The sequence below is a fragment of the Diplotaxodon limnothrissa genome, linkage group LG9, assembly GCF_057381915.1.
Source record: "Diplotaxodon limnothrissa isolate DT_005_m linkage group LG9, D_limnothrissa_male_GT1.1, whole genome shotgun sequence".
Lineage (NCBI taxonomy): Eukaryota > Metazoa > Chordata > Actinopteri > Cichliformes > Cichlidae > Diplotaxodon > Diplotaxodon limnothrissa.
Genome location: NC_140604.1, coordinates 17,630,691 through 17,652,012, shown reverse-complemented (window position 1 = coordinate 17,652,012; position 21,322 = coordinate 17,630,691). Strand labels below are relative to the sequence as shown.

At 41.0% G+C, this 21,322-nt stretch overlaps 1 protein-coding gene across 1 annotated transcript in view; it reads left to right on the top strand.

The window, feature by feature from the left end:
- The window catches only part of dpp6a (dipeptidyl-peptidase 6a), a 180,093-nt gene that overhangs the window by 110,890 nt on the left and 47,881 nt on the right, over positions 1–21,322 (top strand). The window contains exon 3 of the mRNA XM_085362797.1: positions 14,530–14,628. Within this exon, the coding sequence (XP_085218923.1) occupies positions 14,530–14,628 (99 nt within the window). The remainder of the gene's footprint in view (positions 1–14,529; positions 14,629–21,322) is intronic.

The window sequence follows — 21,322 nt, the reverse complement described above, 5'->3', positions numbered from 1 at the left end:
CTCAGGAAAACCAGGGCCATCACAGGTGACCCCTTGCACCCTGCCCACCACCTGTTTGACCTGCTGCCCTCTGGTTGATGACTCAGGTTAATCAGGTCCCAGACCTCCAGGCTCACAAATAGCTTTCCCCCCCTATTTTACACACTGCTGATGATGATCTCCAAAGGTGCACTGGTATTCCATTATAGATGGCACTGCGGTCTATTCAGGCTTCTGTCTGTAGAGAAATTGTTCTCTCCATCTTAAGATAAATCCCTTCCTCCATGACTGAAAACAAAATTGTTGGCATTGTAAGAAAGCCTTGATTCTCAGTTACAAAGATAAAAACTACCAGTTTAAATCCTGCTCCATCTGTTTCAGTAGGAAGAATTTACACTGGAAAAATGAAATCCTATCAAGGCAGTTGTCTCTCATTTAAACATAAAAAGCTCCCTTTTTGTAAATGAAAAAGAAACTTGCTACACTCGCGAAGGGGGGAAAAAAATAACACCACATAGACAATGATGGATGTTGAAAATAAAGACAGATTACATTACCAGAATCCGGACTAAGCAACAGCATTTCAAACAATGAATTTTGCTAATTCTTTTAAGAAAATAAGACTTTAACGGATTAATTAAAGATTAGAACATTTAGTAAAAAGATGTTTTGATGTGGTTTAAATAAACCCACGGGTTCAAGATTCATCACTGACATTCTTTTAGCGCTCTGAAAATGCTTTAGGGACGATTGTCCTGTTAAAATACTAAATACAGTCTTCATTCAGAACAATTTGTTTTGGATTTTGGGAGCAATCATACCCCGCTGAGTTGTAAACTGTAGCATGGCAGGTCTGGAGTTATGAGATAGCATTTTGTTTCCTCTCACTTAGGAGGGTTGGTTGATGGATGTTTCCCTTTCAGACAGGGCAACCAGTTTCTAACTGCACCTGACAACCACTTGAGTCACACAGACACACACATGCACAAACATTCAGCACACGCACAGAGTTTTGGAATTCTTCTGTTTCCTCTTCTGACAAGCTTCATCTCCTTTAACTGATGGCTTCGTATTACTAAGAGGCTGCTCTGTTTCCTACGTCAGTACAACTAGGTCAGATGTTCACTATTGGCATCTGGGTATTCTACAGACTGAGGGATGTCTGGCTGACCGACAGCTGTGACAGCTAGCTGAAACTGTGGGAGGATCACATGCAACGTTAATTTGGTGCAGCTGAAAGCGAGCAGTCACACAGATTATTGCATGAAACCAAGTCTCAAATTATACCCTAACAGGAAACAACAAGGGTTGATGCTTCAGTGGCATTCAGTAATATTTTGCTCACATACTGTATTTGATCAAGAGTTAATGATTTTATATGACTGTGATAAAATCAAATACAGACTTCATACTGTTTCTGTCATTTATACATTATTCTAACATAATATAGATACCTAAAAATCTCAGCAATTGTATTAAATGGTAAATGGCCTGTATTTATATAGCGCTTTACTAGTCCCTAAGGACCCCAAAGCGCTTTACATATCCAGTCATCCACCCATTCACACACACATTCACACACTTTGGTGCTGTATCAACTAACCGAACTGAGAATGATACTTAAATTTGTTAAATTCTGCTACTACTGTAAGACCAAAAAAGTTAAAACCAGAAATGACTAAAGTACATCTTGACCCCGGAATTTTGGAAAAATGACTCAGATTCGTATAAAAATGTATTTTTTTAGTTTAATTTAGCTTCGTTATTGTTTCTTTGTTATATCACAACATGATAGAACATCTGGAGCTGGTCTTGCTTGTTGTGCTCTTTATAGATTCAGTATAGATTTTTGTGAATCAAGGTGAAATAACACTGCTGTGATTCTAATGTAATCCTTCTTCTCTATATAGACCTTCTTCTGAATTCTAAATTGTTAGATAATGAAAAACGGTGCAATATTATTATACCATAAGATAAATAGATGCAAAGATGGGTGTACTATGAATAAATAGCTTGTAAATTGTAGACATTTAGATATGAAATTGTTATATCATACACTAAAATCCATGAGAAAAAGGAAATTTTGTCTGAGAACCAGACAGCTTCTAAAAAATTGTTAACTAATCTAAATCGCTGGTGAGAGACTTTATTCGTTTGCCTGTTACACCTTAATGAAAGATTTTGCCTTCATCAACCAAACAATATCCAGTCTTACAAAAAGCATAACGCCCAATGCTGTTTCTAATTTGTATTCATGTACAACTTTTTTCCCACAGGTCAATAAAATGAAAATGAAAAATTTATCACATTGTGGTGATTAATATTCTGCCTCAAATCCATCTGCCATCTCCTTTTAGCACATGTTAATAGCTGTGTTTTACAAGGTAATTAGCAACAGGTTCTACATAAGCATGCAGTAAATCCAAGTTTGGATACAGGCAATCATCAACCGGCTGCCCTCAAACCCAGTCATGAAAGCTCCTCTTCACTGGCAAGCTATCCTGCTATGAATTCAGGACTGACATAAAAGTGATCAGTCCCGATCCTGCAGATGGTAGCTTTGCACCATTAGCTCCTCAGCCAAGCACATCCTCCAAATGTCTGAGCCTGATGTACTCTGGTATGAACAAGATTACCACTGTAGCAACACATCATCAGTTAAGGTAAAACTAACCTGTCTGACAATGGTGCAATGGTGGTGTGTAAACACTGTAAAAGTAAAAGACTGCATGGTTGGCTCCAGTGTCATAGATGAATATGACAGGTAAGGTCATCAGGGAGTAAACAAGTTCATGTTTAAACTTCTCAAAATCAAGTTAATGATTAGATTATTTATTTTACTGTGAACATCTACCCAGTGCAGCTGAAAAATACACTGTGGAAGCAATACACCTTAATGAAACTTCAGGCTGTACAACCAAAACAGTGAGCTGAACAATACTTTGTAATGCTGCATACCTGTATTTGGCTGATAATGTTCATTGTATTCATTGTGTTTTGCACGTACTAATTTGGATGATTAAGAATAATCATTAAAACCTTTTATCCATGTTTATGAAATGAGGGTGTGATGTTTATGCTCTCTAACTTTGTTGTCTACAGTAAAGACTTGTTTCAGTCAACTCAATCAAATGTGCCACTTAAATTTTAGCTCCCTCTGACACTCTATTGTACCGAGAAGAGGTTGTATAACATTAGCATATAAACTGTTCATTTAAGCTGACCCTGATGTGGCTGCTTTTATCAACAAATTTCCACCAACAATCACAGCGCGCTGTGAGAGTGAGATAAAGACATACTTACTAGAGAAAATGGATTTGCCTCTAAGGGACTGTCATTTATATAAAAATGTAAATTTAAATGTAAACTTTCACATGTACGCCTCCATCTTTGCAGTGACTGCCTGTGTGCGCATGGCGTAAATCTAGCAGTCAGGCCTCATTATAAATTCCATATTTATCCCCTCTTAACTTAACCATCTGACAGGAGGCTTCAACTTATGTGCATTATTATGTTTTCCTGCTGCATATTCAGAGTCTGGTGACTCTGATGATAAAATATAAAACTCGACTGAAGCATCAAGCAGATGCCTTCAAAGGTGTTTTTGTCCCCCATGATGAAATCAGGGCGGAACTGAGGATCAGTCGCAGTCTGTCCATCTGTTCAGCACAATATGGCACACGGGCACAAACACACATACACACAGCTGATGTACAAGTTTGGTGGATGATGCAAGTCATTGTGGTGTTCTTGCAATATAAAACCTCTGACTGGTGAAAACTGGGAAGTCAGGTTTTGTTTACTTGCTGGAATTTGCTAACAACACATGGAAACTCTCTTTGCACACCCGTGAGTCTCATACCCTGCTGATTAAATATTGGTTTGCAGTGCAATGCAGGCCTTACGAGTTATGCCATAAAGTAAGGTAACAATTCACAATTACCACTGAGATTAGACTCTAAAAGGGAAAATAGAATAGAATAGAATAGAATTCAACTTTATTGTCATTGCACATGTCACAGGTACAGGGCAACGAAATGCAGTTTGCATCCATCCAGAAGTGCTTTAGCCATGATATAGATATATTACAATATATATTAGCAATAATATAGATATGTAAGTATATTACAGAAATGGGTCTATTATGGTATGTTATAATGTACACGGTATGAAGTATGTTATGAATATTCTATAACTATAAGTATGTACAGGCTGTAGTGAGTACAAGCTATGTACAGGCTATGAACAGGATATAAATATGAAATTAAAAAAAACTATACAGAAATCTGAGATATACAGCTATACAGAAATGTGAACTATGCAGGTTATAAACAGTTGTAGGATTAAAAATTATCGTATGTACAGAATGATTATTTACACAGAACTATACAGTAGTGCAGTTAAGATAAGTGAGATATGTGGATAATTTCTACAGAGGCTATATAAAGTGCTAGTGGTTGTGAGTGGTGGTTCAGTCCATGTTATTATTGTGTGTTTGAGGGTACAGTTGTCCATTGTGTGTGTGTGTGTGTGTGTGTGTGTGTGTGTGTGTGTGTGTGTGTGTGTGTGTGTGTGTGTGTGTGTGTGTGTGGGTGGTTGTGGGTGTGTGTATGTTCAGTCCATGAGTTTAATGTGGGTCAGATGTCAGGAGGCAGAGTTCAGGAGTCTGACAGCTGTGGGGAAGAAGCTGTTCCGGTACCTGTTGGTCTTAGTCCGGAGGGTTCTGTAGCGCCTCCCAGAGGGCAGGAGGGTGAAGAGTCCATGTGATGGGTGACTGGGGTCTTTGATGATTTTCCCAGCCCTTTTCAGACACCGCTTCCTGTAGATGTCCTTTATGGCAGGAAGTGGTGCTCCGGCGATGCGCTGGGCAGTTTTCACAACCCTCTGCAATGCCTTCCGGTCCGAGGCAGAGCAGTTCCCGTACCAGACTGTTATACAGTTGGTCAGGATGCTCTCAATGGTGCAGCGATAGAAGTTCACCAGGATGTCTGAGGACAGGTGGTTCTTCCTCAGAGTCCTCAAGAAGAAGAGGCGCTGGTGAGCCTTCTTGACCAGCTTGGAGCAGTTGAGATCCTCGGAGATGTGGACTCCCAGGAACTTGAAGCTGCTCACACGCTCCACAGCCGTCCCCTTAATGTGGATGGGTGGATGTGGGTCAGCATTCCTCCTGTAGTCCACGATGAGCTCCTTGGTCTTCTCGGTGTTAAGCAGCAGGTTGTTTGTGTCGCACCACTCAGCCAGACGATCCACCTCCTCCCTGTAGGCGGCCTCATCGTTGTCACTGATGAGACCAATCACCGTGGTGTCATCTGCAAACTTAATGATGGTGTTGGAACCATCAGCAGGTCTGCAGTCGTGGGTGAAGAGGGAGTAGAGGAAAGGGCTCATCACACAGCCTTGTGGTACACCGGTGTTCATCGTGATGGTAGATGAGCAGCGGTTATCCAGCCGGACATGTTGGGGGTGGTTGGTCAGGAAGTCCAGTAACCATTTGCACATGAGGGAACTGATGCCCAGGTCTGTCAGTTTCCTGATGAGTTGTGAGGGGTGGATTGTATTGAATGCTGAACTGAAGTCTATAAACAGCATTCTGCCGTATGTGTTGTTGTTGTCCAGGTGTGAGAGGACAGAGTGCAGTGCGATGGAGACTCTGTGCTCCTGTTCTGGCGGTATGCGAATTGGTGGGGGCCCAGGGTGGGGGGGAGACAGGATTTGAAGTGTGCTAGGACTAGCTGCTCTAAGCACTTAGTGATGATGGGGGTGAGTGCTACTGGGCGGTAGTCATTGAGGCTAGATGGGTTGGAGTTTTTGGGTATCGGGACGATGGAGGTGGATTTGAAGCAGGCCGGTACCACAGCGTGGGCCAAGGACAGATTGAATATGTCTGTGAGCACTCCTGTAAGCTCCCCAGAACACGCTCTGAGAACACGCCCGGGGATGCCATCAGGGCCTGCAGCCTTGTGGACATTGATCCTGCTCAGCACCGCTCCTACATCGGTGGGGGAGAGAGTCAGAGGTTGGTGGTCTGGCGTTATGTCTGTTTTGATTGTGGTTGTGGGGTTCCCTCGCTCAAAACGAGCATAAAAGTTGTTGAGCTCGTTGAGGAAGGAGACATCAGAGGATGTGGGGGAGGGTTTGGTGGTCCTGTAGTCTGTAATGGTCTGGAGTCCTTGCCACATGCGTCGGGGGTTGGAGTGTTCTTCTACCTTCTTTTTATAAAAGAAGCTGCATAGAGACAATTCTAGGTACACTGCAGAGAACCTTGGACTGTTATATGTTCTATTTAAGCAAAACCAGGACAAAGTCTTGACTTTCTTCTGAGTTTAAAAAAGAATCAGAAATAAGAAATGTATATACTGTAGTTCATACGTTTTCTGAAAATAACACATATTTTTGCCTCTGAAAACCACAGTGAATATTAAATCAAGCAGTCAAAATGTGATTCAAGTGCAAATCTTTTATTTTATTATTGCATTATTATAGTTAACTTGAATTAACTAGGCTTTGGGTCATTATATATTTGCTCTCTGATCCACTTTCCAGTTTGTTTTGCAGCATTTGTTTAAATGTGAGCAAAATGTACCCCTGTACACTTTAGAATTCATCCTGCTACTTCTATCAGTAGTCACACCATACATAAACACTAAAATGACCTACCTCCACTGGCAGGCATTACAGATGATGCAGTGTGCTTTGGAACTCTTTTGGGTTTGCACCTTTTAGGCATTTGACAGTGATATGTCTACCTTGTCAAGTGTGTTCGTGACATGGTTAAATGTTGTCAAGAGTGTTTTTTTTTAACCAAGGAAACAATTCTGCGCTCATTCACTTTAGTGGTATTTCTGGGCTTTTGATGTTGCTGACCTGGCCTGTGCATTTGCTTTTTTATTTCTGAATGTATCAGAATGTTGTTTTAGCCACTCCTGATCGGTGTTGGTCAAGTTACTTGAAAAAAAGGTAATCAGTAACTAATTACTGATTACTTTCCAAAAAAAGTAAATCCGTTACTGTACTGATTGCTTATTTTCAAAAGTAATTAGTTACTTAGTTACTTTCTAAAACATGATTTACACCCTAAACAGGAAATAAAGCAATCGATCTTTCAGCCCAATTTTACTTTTTCTGCATAATCCATCATATAAAATGTAATCAAATGAAAAAGTCTCTTTTTAAAACTTGTTTTATTAGTTTTAATCTTTTAACTTTATGCGTCAAGCAAACATTAAATTATATGCAACATTCTCTGACTGGCAGAAATTTGTTTAACATTTAAACCTATTTTCTGCATATTCCAGCATATAGAATAAAATAATTTTTTGTGTTTACACTCACTTTTTCAAATAGATGCAGGTGCACGTGTGTCGCAGCCGTCGGTGGAAGGATCCGGCAGTTTCTCTGTGAATTTCACATTCCAGTGGCAGCGTACTCGGTGCTTGCTCAGAAGTTTAGGGGTTTTTTCGCTGTAAAAAGAGGGTTTTTTCCCCACGCAGTGAACAGCGGACGCTAATGTTTTTGTCACTTTTTACAGAATCAAATTCAAAGTAAGGTCAGTGCGTCCACGCTTTAAAGGCTGCACTGTCATATGCTCTGCCGCACTCGATTTGATTTTTTTTTTATTATCCATTTTTGGTCTGCACACAAGCTGTTGCCACAAACTTCGCACTCGCTTATGTCATTGTCATGAGACACTCTCTCAAAAAAATCCCGGTTTTAGTAACGCAGTGTGCTTACGAGAAAGTAACAGTCATCTAATTACCTTAATTGCAATAGTAATCCCTGACTTTACTCATTACTTGAAAAAGTAATCGGATTACAGTAATGCATTACCGCCCATCTCTGCTCCTGATGTTCTTGTTGTCTCACTGATTGCTTTATTTTGAGGGTTTTTTTTAAAGTCTAATAGTCCCCTCCTTCACTTCCGTCAGTATCTCTTTGGACCTCATATTTAGAATTGTAGTGTAATACCAAAAGCAAGTTCAGCACTTAAAAAAAAAAAGATTTTTATCTGGTTAATTTGTAATGGAATAATGAGACCATGAAACTGAAGTCAACTGCTACACACAATACCTTCCTATGCAGATTATTTACCATGTAGCGCTGTCATGCCATCTCTGCTTAGAGGCTTAAATATCGATTGTGTTGCTTTGTAAACCAGAAATGAACACACCGTGATGAGGTACAGCAGGGGTTCCACTGGAAACTAAAATTACCTGCATATATCATTTATTATTTTCTAACTTGTAAAATTTGTGGATTTACTACTTTTTAAGGTTTTATTTCAGAACATTACAGTTGCCTCTTTTGTGCTTTTTCTTTTCTTATTCTGCTCTGTGTCTATTTTCTCCTTCTTATTTAGTATTTAGTATTTATTTATTTATTGTCATTGTCAAGAACAATGAAATTGCGTTTGGGGCTTCCATACAACCCAAAAAAAAAGAAGAAAATAATAAATACCCCTTAAAACCCAAGTGTACATATTTAACCCAGTGTGACTCCAATGCAATAAGACAATCCTTAGCAATAATGTTAGTAGAAATTCAGACAAAGACCTGAGAAACATGACAAAATACAACAATGCAACCCATTCAATATTATTGTACTGTGAGATATGATATCAGATATGATAGTTATCTATTTAAGAAAGAGGGGAGGGGGAGGAGGGGGAAGAGAATAAAGATATGATGCACCAATGCAGACCAGTTCATTGCTATTAAGAAGTTGGATATGGTTATTGTCCGTGAGAGGGGGGCAGAGAGTTATCTGGCTCAAGATCAGAATGGCAGCACTAAAAGCAGATACAGCCAGACTTCCCTCTCTCAGTCCACCTCCTCCAATTCTTCTGTGGTGGGACCGAGAGACATAATCTCTCTAGTGTGTCCTGATTCCGCCCCAGTGCCTCCTCCCAGTGGGACGTGCCCGAAACATCTCACCTCCAGGTGTCCAAGAGGCATCCTAATCAGATGCCTGAACCACCTCAGTTGGCTCCCTTTGATGTGGAGGAGTAGCGGCTCAACTCTGAGCACCTCCCAAATGACCGAGCTCTATCTCTAACAGAGAGCCTTTCAGAGGAAACTCATTTCCACTGCTTATATCCATGATCTTGGTCACTACCCACAGCTTCTGGCTGTAGCTGAGGGTAGGAGCATACTAATTAAAGCCCTACTTGCTGTGAAAATGTTAGACTCTAATGCATAAGATTGAAAACTGTGGTTTCAAGAGAATCATATGTGGATCACGAAATATTCTCTATGCTGTTGTAAATAATTTAGATACTCTCTCGATGTTTGGCTGTCATTGAAGTGTGGATGTCGCACTTTGGAGTTTTTGCTCTGACATATAATCCTTGTGATCACATGTAGTTATAGACCTCATGTCCTTCTCCACGCAAGAGCTCTATAACTGCCCTTTTTTTCAGCAATGTGCAGTGTGATGCCCATATGTTTTTTGGAGAGGTTGTTTTTGGTGTCCTTTTTCACCAACCTGTCTGGACTTCCCTGTTAATAACTTGCTAGTAACTTATGTTCCCATCATTTTGAATCTAGGGCATGAGCGTAAAAATACGGATATTTGTTTTTAACACCATAGCTCACAGTGTAACACTTTAGTAAGTAGTAAGTACAGACTTGCTCCTCACATTTCTGTCTGTTATGAGCTGTTCGTTTATCAGTTTAACTAACAGAGGGCACATGGTTAATTGCAGGAGGAGGACCCCTGTACCACCTCCTACAGTTCACCTTAGTCTTACTAGCCTCCACAATGGTGGACTGGTTTTCTTGTATTTATGTTTTGTGGAATCAGTGGACTGTTTAAAAATGTATTGGGAGTAAGAGGTGTTGTCATTTCCATGATCTTTCTTGCTGTTTTGCCCAGATTAAAAATGTTAGCTTCAGGTTTGACAGGTTTCCTGGGTTTACAAAACACCAACAGACCTTCTGTAATGTATGCTTTGAAAATTGTGTATCTAACAAAAAGACATGAGCTGGTGGTGGCAGAGTTGGCAATGCTAAGATTTTTACTGGGAGTGACCAAAATAGATCGGATTTGAAATGAGTATATGAGAGGGACAGCTCAGTTTTAGGTTTAGTTTGGAAACAAAGTTAGAAAGGAAAGGCTGAAGTGAAGGTGGAGAAGATAGTAGATATACTGGACAAAGCACGTTGAATATGCAGGTGCCAGGCAGGAGGAAAAGAAGAAGATGAAAGAGAAGGTTCAGGGATGTAGCGAAGGAGAACATGGTTGTGGCTGAAGAGGATGCTGGGGGTAGGGTGAGATGGCACGAGGTTATCCACTGTGGCAAAGCCTAAAGGGACTAACCAAAAGATAAAGAAGCAGAAGATATGACAGATTTTTAAAGCAGCTGCCAGCAACGTAAGATGGACTCTGTAGTTGTGCTATAAAAAGTTGATATAATATACCTGGAGACACCAAAACTGAGTCTCTGGAGGAAGTGGACATGGATCACACAAACACTTTCCACGGACCGTGTGTTTCTGTTACGTATTCACATAATTACTCATCGTCTTATATTAAAAGTGACCACATTTCTATCAATCTATGATGTTTTTGTGGATATTTCACAAAAGATATTTTAGGATACTGATGTTTTGCCATTTAGCTCATTGTACTCCTTTACAGAAGTAAGACCTCCCAGAGATTAGAAATAAACCGAATATAGTTTGTAAGGGTGTTTTATTATTTTTATTATCATTATTATCATTATTATTTATCAAACTACTGCATTACAAGTAAACCTGTTTTTGATTTCGGTATCATGATGGAAATGAAATGTTTATGTGAGGCTAGAGTCTCCCAAAACAAAGCTAAATGTTCCTCAATTCAACTGAGCTTAAATCAGACGTTTAAACACACTGTGTAAGAGGCCACGTTTCAGACATATTACAAAGCAGTGAGGTAGTTCCATTTCAACACTGATCTCTGAAATTTGAACATGCCAATCATAAATACAAGTGAAGTAAAATGAGCTGCAGTGAAAGCTGGAATCAAGAACCTGTTTGGCTGTTTGGCTTTTAGTTTCTTTTACCTGTGAGAAGTAGGTAATTCTATTTTATGAATCTTTAAACTTAGTTAAAAGCATTTGTTGTTATTTTGGGTTTAACTAGAAAGATATAGTGGCACGTACAGTAATGGTCCCCACTTGATGCGCAGGATATTTGAACCAGCAACAAAGGAAAGTGTAAGAAGAAACCCCTGTTGCTGGTTATCTTTTTGACATTTAAAGGTCCTATATTTAACAGCTGTCTGAGGTGAAAAACATCCCTACTTGTCTTTTGTCTTCATGGCTTTTCCTATCCTCTCTGCAGTCACTGTTTATAGCCTCCTTATACACCTTTTAGCACAGCTAGGCACCCTGAACATAATGAATTTTGTGTGTGTGTGTGTGTGTGTGTGTGTGTGTGTGTGTGTGTGTGTGTGTGTGTGTGTGTGTGTGTGTGTGTCTGCTGAAGACAGCCGAAGCAGAGATGTGATGACCTTAAAAAAATACTTGCAGCCAAAAATGTTACCTCATAGAAAATGACAGCCACAACATGAGCATAGACAGGCTTAGCAGTGGGATTAAACATCACTTACGAAAGACTGTCCTGCAGCTAAAATATCACTGCTTTGATCCCCATAGAAACCAATATGTCCATCAAGTGCCGTGTCTTGGTGAAGGGTCCTCGTGCTGAAGTCTGAATCTCTCGAACTATTGTTGTCTGAAATTCACCAAAACAAAACTTCAGGGTGAGAGCACTCTGGCTAGAAACAAAGAAGCTCAACACATATTGCTTTTTCCACATTATTTTTTTCTATCCTCCCACCATGCGCATGGATGTGAAATGAGTCATATAATGGGACAGAAGACGATATGATGAGCATCAACTGAGAATTGCAGGAGGCATCTGCTGTAAATATGCACGTCTGGTCTGATGATCAGAAGCCACACTAGTCCTAATCAAAGGCCTGAGGCAGCTTAGATGATGCTTTGGTTTATTATTATGCTTGTTTTTTTCCCCCCTCCATCTCCAATAAGCTCTTTATTCTTTGAAAGGTGAACACTTGCAGCCGCCAGGAAAATCTTGTTAAGATTCAGTTTGATATCAGAATGTGTCAAAAAAAACATTATGTATTCCTTCAGTTTTTGTTGTCAGAAGTACAAAGAAAATCATTTTTATCTATTTCAGACTTATATTCCTGTTTGTATTTCACCTCTTCTTTTTTTCTAAATTGTATTTAAAATGCATTTCTTCCTCCTCTACACAGCAATTCAAACATTGTTAATGCTCCTATAACCAAAGTCTCATAAAATGATGGTTTGTTTTGATTTGAATATCATTCATATTGATGCCTGTCTTGTCTGATAGTTGAATAACCCATTCACCGCCTTCACAATTTTTTCTTCCCGTTTTCTTCCTTCTGGCCTCCTTAACTATTTCTCTGTTATCTTACTTCTATAACTTCTATTATCTTCTGTGATATAGTTCTAATTTTCATTTAATCCACTGACAGATAAGACACTGTCACTCAGGGCAGCGTGGCATTGTGTAGTGGTCAGTTCTTCAAACAGTGCCACCAGAAATGGATGGGAAGAAATTAGCTTTCAACCCTCCATGTGTTTTATCTGTGTCATAAAAAACAAACCCAACTATCATTGCTGGTGCTAAAATGTCTTGTGTGAAGTTCTTACACTGTTAGCATTGTGTACTACTCTGTATTTTAATTTTGGGACTCCACTAGAGTAGCTTTGCATGTTCAAAATAATCCTTAAGTTTCTAGCAGAAGTTTCTTGCATGACATCATGTGCACATTGCTTGTGAGTTGTCTGACATATATTGGATGCGATTCAACCACAGGGCACGAGAGAATTATGTGTGTATTCCCCTGTCAGTTGGTGAGTCGTTGCCGGAGGTTGCTGGTTGTCACTTGGTGAAATCAGATGCAAAAAGGGTGCTGCGCCAAAAATAGCCATGTGATTCCTTTGGTGGCTAGCAGATTACCATGGTCACCTTTAGTTTTCTTTGGATGACATTAGCTTGTCCTCACACATTTGCTAAGTACTAGTTGAGGTGTCGTTAACGCACAACTGGTTGAAAAGAAGCAGGCAAGAGTTTGTGGATAACGTAGCTTGTTTTGTGCAAACTGCAGGCAACCGCGGCAATCTTCTAGCAACTAAAGCAATTGCAAGCAGGTTTTCACCAACCAGATTCTCTACAGACCTTTTTTGGGGGGGGCAACCGCTCACCAACCGGTTGGGGAATACAGGTTACTCTCTGTGGTTAGTGGCTGGTGATTGTCAGGCTGTCACTGACTGAACTTTAGACCTAGGTGACTAGGCCCTTATTCACTTACTCATTATTACCTTTATTTAATCGGGAAGTCACACTGAGATTAAATCTATTTTACAAATGAGACCTGCCAAGGTAGGAGACATACAAACTCAAAAACCCAAGAAGTGCAACATCAAATATATAGTCTAAATACAATATAGAAACACCCTCAACATTAAACATTAGTGGCTTCTCAAGAAAAAAGAATCAACGCTCTCAATGCTTCAGGTGACCATATTAGTGTTATCCTCTTCCACAGAAGTTATACAGAGCCAAGCTTGAGTTTTTGGCTCACAGGGACTAATTTTACATGCACTGACCCCATTATTACTTTAGCCAAGTTTAATATCATCATCTTACATTGTAACAGTATATATGACAGAAAGTAAGTCAAGCACAATAGCTCCACTTTAACATTGCCAGTTACGATACTATGCACTGGATGATAAAAGTCAATCTTGTTTACTAGCTTGCTGTTATTAATGAATTTTTGCAGTTTATTCTGGATTACATGAACAGTTATTCAGAGTCAGACCTTCTTTAATTTGTCTATATGTCATCAGGTAAGCTCAAGCTGATTACTGAATCTGATCTAATGTATTAATGAATTATTGTTATATTATAGGTCATTATTGTTATTTTGTTGTTAATTATAGGTTTGTGGTTGGACATGTGTTTTGTTATGTTGTTCTCTCACGTCTATGGGGTATCCTTCCTTAGTTAGAGTTGATCCCTATATTATAGTGAGTTGGCCTTAAAAGATCAGGCCTGGTAAGGTCTTTTTGGAATATAATGACTGACTGTGTCCTATCGTGTCTCTATGGTGGTCTCAAGGACAGCTGTTGTCTAGTTTGGGGAAATTGCAAATTTCATTGCGTTCCTTTATCTGGAGGAAGGAGTAAAAGATATAAAGAAAACTCGCCATGGAAGGATAAAAATCAGAATGGGGACGTGTGCTCGTCTCTCTTTTTCTTTATCAACTATTTCCACAATAAGTCAATGTTTTTTACTACAGCCCTCACAAAATATCTATAACAGCTGTTATGATTTGTTCAATGCATTTACCTTTAATAACTTCCCTCGCAGCCAGCTGAGTCAACTTTCATTTTCTGTTGGTTCCAAGACAAAGCAGGCTACTGATGCATTTGCTGTGTGTTTGTTATTACTAAGCACAGGCATGCATGTGAGCCCTTTATAGCTGATGATGTGGTTGTTTTCTCTACAGGTGAGGATGACCGTCTGGCTCTGAAGGGCAAGGTGTCAGTTGGAGACCTCTTTAGGAAGGAATTCAAGGTTCATGACCCAAATGCCAAATGGATAAGCAGTAAGTATCTGTGTTAAAAATGAGACAAGGTTGTTTTTAGAATTTGTATTTTTATTCACACACCACTACCTAAAGCTGCTTTTGGTGATATTTTTGTTACCGCAATTGTGTCAGTGGAAACATAACTGTAGTCCGGAAAGCTTTAACTTTGAGCTTATTGTTTAGATTCACTGATCCTTGGGATTGGGTACTAGCGAGTCTCCCTGGCTTACACAATATGATTGTTCATTTATTGTCAATATCCACATTTCTTCTTTTCTACTTTGAGCTTTAGGAAGGAAAGGGGATCAGGGCTATTTTTTAGAGTTAATGGATTAGTTAGTTAATGGATTTGAAAGACCAGATGTTATGTAGCACAGATAAAGTGAAAAATAAGCCCCACTACATTAAGAAACACTGGGAAGAGATGTATAAAAACATCCGTCCTTTTTCTACCACTTCTCTGTGTCTGGGATGCTGTGGCAGCTGTGTAAGCAGATATGTATGGACCTCAATCTCCCCAGCCACTACCTTTGCCTCATCCGGGGAATACAGAGGTGTTCTTAACGCAGCTGAGAGATGCAATATCTCCAGAATGTCTGGGGTCTGCCCCGGGGTCTCCTCCCAGTTAGACATGCCCGAAAAATCTCACCTAGGAGGCATCCAGAAGGCATCCTAGTCAGACACAAACCTCAAACAGGTTCTAATTTGTTCTGACAGAAGAAAGAGAGACAACCACAACACTGAATCCCCTGGTTCTAAACTGGATGTCTTATTATTTTTGTTCCTTTTTTTAAAGGAACCTCTTACTAAACCATCTCCTTTTCCTCTGTCCTTTCAGTTTTGCCACACAGAGAGAACGTTTATATAGTTGTTGCAAAAAACTGTTTGCCAGCTTGAGATGATATTGCGAAAGATCTGTTGGTCCCACTTCAAAGCTTGTGTTGCTCTACGATTGTTCAGTTAACTGATTTGTTCAATGAAACTAAATGAAGCTAAAACTTGGAAGTAAACGAGTAATTATACAGGACAATGATGCCCAAAGACGCATGAAAGCTGCTTGTAGAATTAATAAAGCATGAAGCTTTTGGAGCAGCCCTTTTAAAGTCTGGACCTTGAACCCATCAAACTTACTGTGGACCATGCTTAAAATTCAAGTGTGTGAAAGAAAGACACCATTTAACTTCAACAAACCCAGCTGGAAAAGGGGTTAAAGATTCAGCCAGACGTTTGCTGAAGTATTGTCAGTTTGTGGTCCTAAATATAGAACTAAAGGGTTTGAATCCAAATTCTGCTTTTAATTGTTCTTGACACAGTTTTACCTCCACACTGATGTGGTGACAGCATGAGCTGCTGTATATCTCAGTAGGTGTGATGAATAATTAGAAATGTGAAAGTCTCTGGTTTACATCTTAACCAACATACTTGTGTCTTTTCTTTTACATTTGGTACATATTTGAGGGTTTTTGCATAATTTTCTTTTCGAGGGGGACTGTGAGTGAAGTTCGCTGGCTGTGAGCGTCGGAGTGAATTCTGGATGAGCAGGAATTATTTTCAGCAAAGGCAAAGCAATCAGAGAGCTCAGCTGGTTAAAGAGACTTTTATCTCAGAGGTTCTGGGTTCAAATCCAGCTTGAAGAAGGAAATTGTGCTTTTATTACTTTTACAGTAGCTGACAATTGTTCATTCAAAATGATGCGGTGTTCGAGCAAGCTGCTGCACAGCTCAGTAGGTCTAACGATGTGTTAGAAAAGTGAAGAGTTTGGGTTAAGTTTCACTTTGGGAAACAGTCCTGTTGCAATTCAGCTGCTTCTCTTGAGGTGAGCTATACATTTTTCCTCATAACATTACAGTGAATAACGTTGCTCCCTTCCATCTGCTTCATTAGCTCAGCAGGTTTATTGTAAAGTTTGAGTTCAAACTCAGTCTTAGACAGATGTGCAGGTGTCTGTTTCTCACACAACAAACTGTAGATTTTATTCATGTTTCTGCTTTATTTATCTGTTTATTTACGTTGATCAGCTCTGTAACATGTCAGAGAATAAATGAGTGAAGGCCTGAGTTGGTTCACTGAAGTTATTACATTTATCCTTGACAACTGAACAGCTGGATTTTCTCTCTCAGATCTTTGTAGATGAAGAGGTAAACAGGCCACAGCTTCAGTCACATTTCTACACCTTTGACTGGTTGAATTAAAATGTGGAAAAAACTTCTTCTCTGTAGAAACAGCATAAGAAATAAGGATGGAGTGGAGTCTCTGCAGATGCACAAAGAAAGAATTGCAGTCCCACAAATGTGGATAAACTCGAACATAAAGATCTTCCTTTAAGCTCCAGCTCTGATCCACACTGTAGGAAACAAATCAGAACATCAGTGAGACCGAAACAGTCAAATCAAGTTCAAGTTCAAGTTCAAGTTCAACTTTATTGTCACTTCAACCATATACAGTTTAAAAATACACAGTGAGGCGAAACAACGTTCCTCCAGGAACCAAGGTGCTACAAGACAAGTTAGTGCAAAAAAATAAAATAATATATAATATATCTAGTAATAATATTGTGCAAAAGAGCATTTACAGGTTGGTGTGTGCGATGGTTTGGTGGTGTAGGTCAGTGTGTTTGCGCTTTGTGTTGGTTAGTCAGTCCAGTCTCAATGTTTTGAGGTATTTGAGTTAAGCTGAGTGATAATGTTAGTGTATGTGTGTGTGTGCGTGTTTATCAGTCAGTCCCTTTTTGCTGAGGAGACGGATGGCTTGTGGAAAAAAGCTGTTGCACAGTCTGGATGTGCGTGCCCGAATGCTTCGGTACCTTTTTCCAGATGGCAGGAGTGTAAAGAGTGTGTGAGAGGGGTGTGTCCGATCAGCCACAATGCTGGTGGCTTTGCGAATGCAGCGTGTGGTGTAGATGTCCTCAATAGAGGGTAGAGAGACCCCGATGATCTTCTCTGCTGTTCCCACTATCCGCTGTAGGGTCTTGCGGTCTGATATGGCACAGCTCCCAAACCAGACAGTGATGCAGCCGCTCAGGATGCTCTCAATAGTTCCTCTATAGAAGGTGGTCAGGATCGGTGGTGGAAGCCGGGCCTTTCTCAGTCTTCTCAGAAAGAAGAGACGCTGTTGGGCTTTCTTGTGCAGGGAGCTGGTGTTGAGGGACCAGCCGAGGTCCTTCTCCAGGTGTACACCCAGGAATTTGGTGCTGTCAACGATCTCCACAGAGGAGCCGTTGATGCTCAGCGGTGAGTGGTCGCCTCGTGTCCTCCTAAAGTCAACAACCATCTCTTTTGTCTTGTCAACATTCAGAGACAGGTTGTTGTCCTTACACCAGTCCGTTAGTCTCTGCACTTCCTCTCTGTACGCTGACTCGTCGTTCTTGCTAATGAGACCCACCACGGTCGTGTCATCAGCGAATTTAATGATGTGATTTGAACTGTGTGTTGCTACACAGTCATGAGTCAGCAGTGTGAACAGCAGAGGACTGAGCACACAGCCTTGTGGGGCCCCAGTGCTCAGTGTGGTGGTGCTGGAGGTGCAGTTCCCGATCCGTACTGACTGAGGCCTTCCGGTCAGAAAGTCCAGGATCCAGTTGCAGAGGGAGGTGTTCAGGCCTAACAGGCTCAGCTTTCCGATCAGTTGTTGGGGGATGATCGTGTTAAATGCTGAGCTGAAATCTATGTACAGCATTCGGACGTGTGAGTCCTTCTTGTCCAAGTGTGTCAGGGCAAGATGGAGTGCAGTGGAGATGGCGTCGTCCGTTGAGCGGTTATGGCGGTATGCAAATTGCATTGGGTCCAGTGAGGGGGGCAGCAGGGTCTTGATGTGTCTCATGACGAGCCGTTCGAAGCACTTCATGATGGTGGGTGTAAGTGCGATAGGGCGGTAGTCATTGAGACAGGACACAGAAGACTTCTTGGGCACGGGGACGATGGTGGTGGCCTTGAAGCACGTGGGGACAACGGCACTGCTCAGAGAGATGTTGAAGATGTCGGTGAGAACATTTGCCAGCTGATCAGCACATTCTCTGAGCACTCTGCCTGGGATGTTGTCTGGTCCAGCAGCTTTACGTGGATTGACTCTGCGTAGAGTTTTCCTCACCTCAGCTGTAGTGAGACACAGGACCTGGTCGTTCGGAGGAGGGGTGGTCTTCCTCGCCGCCACGTCGTTCTGTCTGTCGAACCGAGCATAGAAGTTGTTAAGCACATCTGGGAGGGAGCCGTCACTGTCACAGGCAGGTGGTGTCGTCCTGTAGTTAGCGATGGCTTGTAAGCCCTGCCACATGCGTCGTGTGTCGCCGCTGTCCTTAAAGTGGTTGTGGATTCTCTGGGCGTGTGCGCGCTTCGCCTCTCTGATGGCCCGAGAAAGTTCAGCCCTCGCTCTTCTAAGCGCCACCTTATCTCCCTCTTTGAAGGCAGAGTCTCGGGTCCTTAGAAGTGCACGCACTTCCGCAGTAATCCACGGTTTCTGGTTGGGTCATGAGATGATGATCTTGGAGACAGTGACGTCATCGGTGCACTTGTTGATATAGCTGGACACTGATGATGTGTACTCCTCCAAGTCAGTGAAGTCGCCGTAAGTTGCAGCCTCTCTAAACATGTTCCAGTCAGTGCTCTCAAAACAGTCCTGAAGAGCAGAGATGGCTCCTGCTGGCCAGGTTTTCACCTGCTTCAAACAGCTTTTCAATTGGCTCATTTTGAGGCAAAGCTACTGCTGAGCTTCTCCCCCTTTATCACTGAGCCTGAGCCCAGACACCCCTCTGAGGAATCTCATTACTGCTGCTTGTATCCACATTCTTATTATTTTGGTCACTGCCCGGAGTTCATGGCTATAAGGGAGGGCAGGAACGCAGATGGACTGGTAAATCGACAGCTTCGCCTTCACGCACAACTGTCTCTTCACTAAAACAGATTGGTACAGAATCTGCAATGCTGCAGATGCTTCACCAGTCTGCCTGTCAATCGCACGCTCTATTTCTGTTCCACTCTTGAACTCCTCCGCTGGACACAATAACTCATCCTCAACCTGTAGCTGTAGCAGTCCACCCTTTTCTTGGTCAGAACCATGGTGTCAGACATGTAGAAGCTAATTCACATCCATGCCACCTCACACTTCGGTTCCAAATCACCTCAGTCCGACCTGGAGGTCACTGCTGGATGAACCCAGCAAGAGCACATCATCCTCAAAAAGCAGGAACAAAATCTGGGGTATAAAATATATGTGTAATAAATAACCCCTCATGAGACTGTTAACCATTTCATACAGCCTAATTAGTAGAACATAATTAATTATACAAAGAATAATACGTGTAATGCTTTTTTCTTTTTATTGTTATAACCAAAGACTGTGCAAGAGCATCACACTGCATTTTAGTAAATATTAGATGTGCAATCAAAGTAATCAGTATTGTTTGTTTGTAGGCTTTTGCATTTGCACGTGCACTGTTGTGCATGTGTGCTTACTGCTTGAAATTCCTCCAAAGAATATTTTCCATATGCACCAATAGCGAACCAATTACCTGAAACCTCAACCCTCATTTTTCTTTGATCAGTGACAGTGTGCTGATGTTGCCATTGTTACAATTCATCACCACCAATTCCTGACGCTTGTTTTTTAATAGCGACGCTGTGACAGCATAAACACTGACAGCACCTCGGGGAGGCAATGAGAGAAAATTATATACTTTATTTTCCATCAAGGTAAAACGGCGACTTGATGCAGCCCCACACGTCTTAGTTTGGCATTGAAGAGAGCGATCACAGCTCGAAGATGTGAGGGATCCGTGCAGCTGAAGGATTAATGAGGTGGATTTTGTCTTCTCTCGTGCCCAGCGAAGCTGTCTCCCTCAATCAAAACATCTAAGATGGCTCCTACAAAGGACATAGCTGTTAAATCTCCTCTCAAATCCCGAATTTGCAAAACCTTCTCCTCTGTGATTGGCTGTAATTAGAAAGCTGAAAACCCATATTTGTTATATTAGTGACAGGAAGATGCCGTTCCTCTGGATCTCAGATGACAAGCTGAATAAATTTCTGTCTGGATTTGTCTGTTTGTTTTAGCCGCAGTTCCCCATATGTGCTTAAGGATGAGCCGTCTCTCGTGTGGCTGATTTGTTGTCGTTACTAGCTGTGACCCAGAAGTTGTAAACAAATGGATCATGCTTGAGTGAACCATGATGGATATCACAATCTGCAGTAGTGCTGTACACATCTGGAAGCAAACATCTGTTCTTGGATGATTTCAGCAAAGGTTCAAACTGTGGCAGAAGAGGTGTGGTTGAATTAAGACCAGTATGATTAATGACAAATAATAGTGCTCATTTTCTGCTTCTCTTAACCTTTTTTTTTAGCATGAAGTAAAAAAGGAGTAGTGCTGTACAGAAAACAAGCTCTGCAAGAATCCATACACATCACAGCATTCACCAAGAAACTTTAGGCATATCATCAGAAAAAAGTTCACTCTTTCATCCTCTCCCTTTTTTTGTGCTGTTGACAGTTTGAGCCTTGATCTCCAGTTATATTCAGTATACCATTAAATACACCTCACAAGGAGGGAGACAGAGAGACCCAGAAGCTGTATGTTTTTTCTTTGTTAGTGTGCCATTTTAGTAGTGGAGTGCTCATCCAACTTGCATGCTTTCAGGGCTGTTTCGAGGAATTTACAATAATGGCTTCCTTTGTTGGAGGCTGAAATGGATTTTTTTTTAAAACCTAATTTAGCTCAGTTT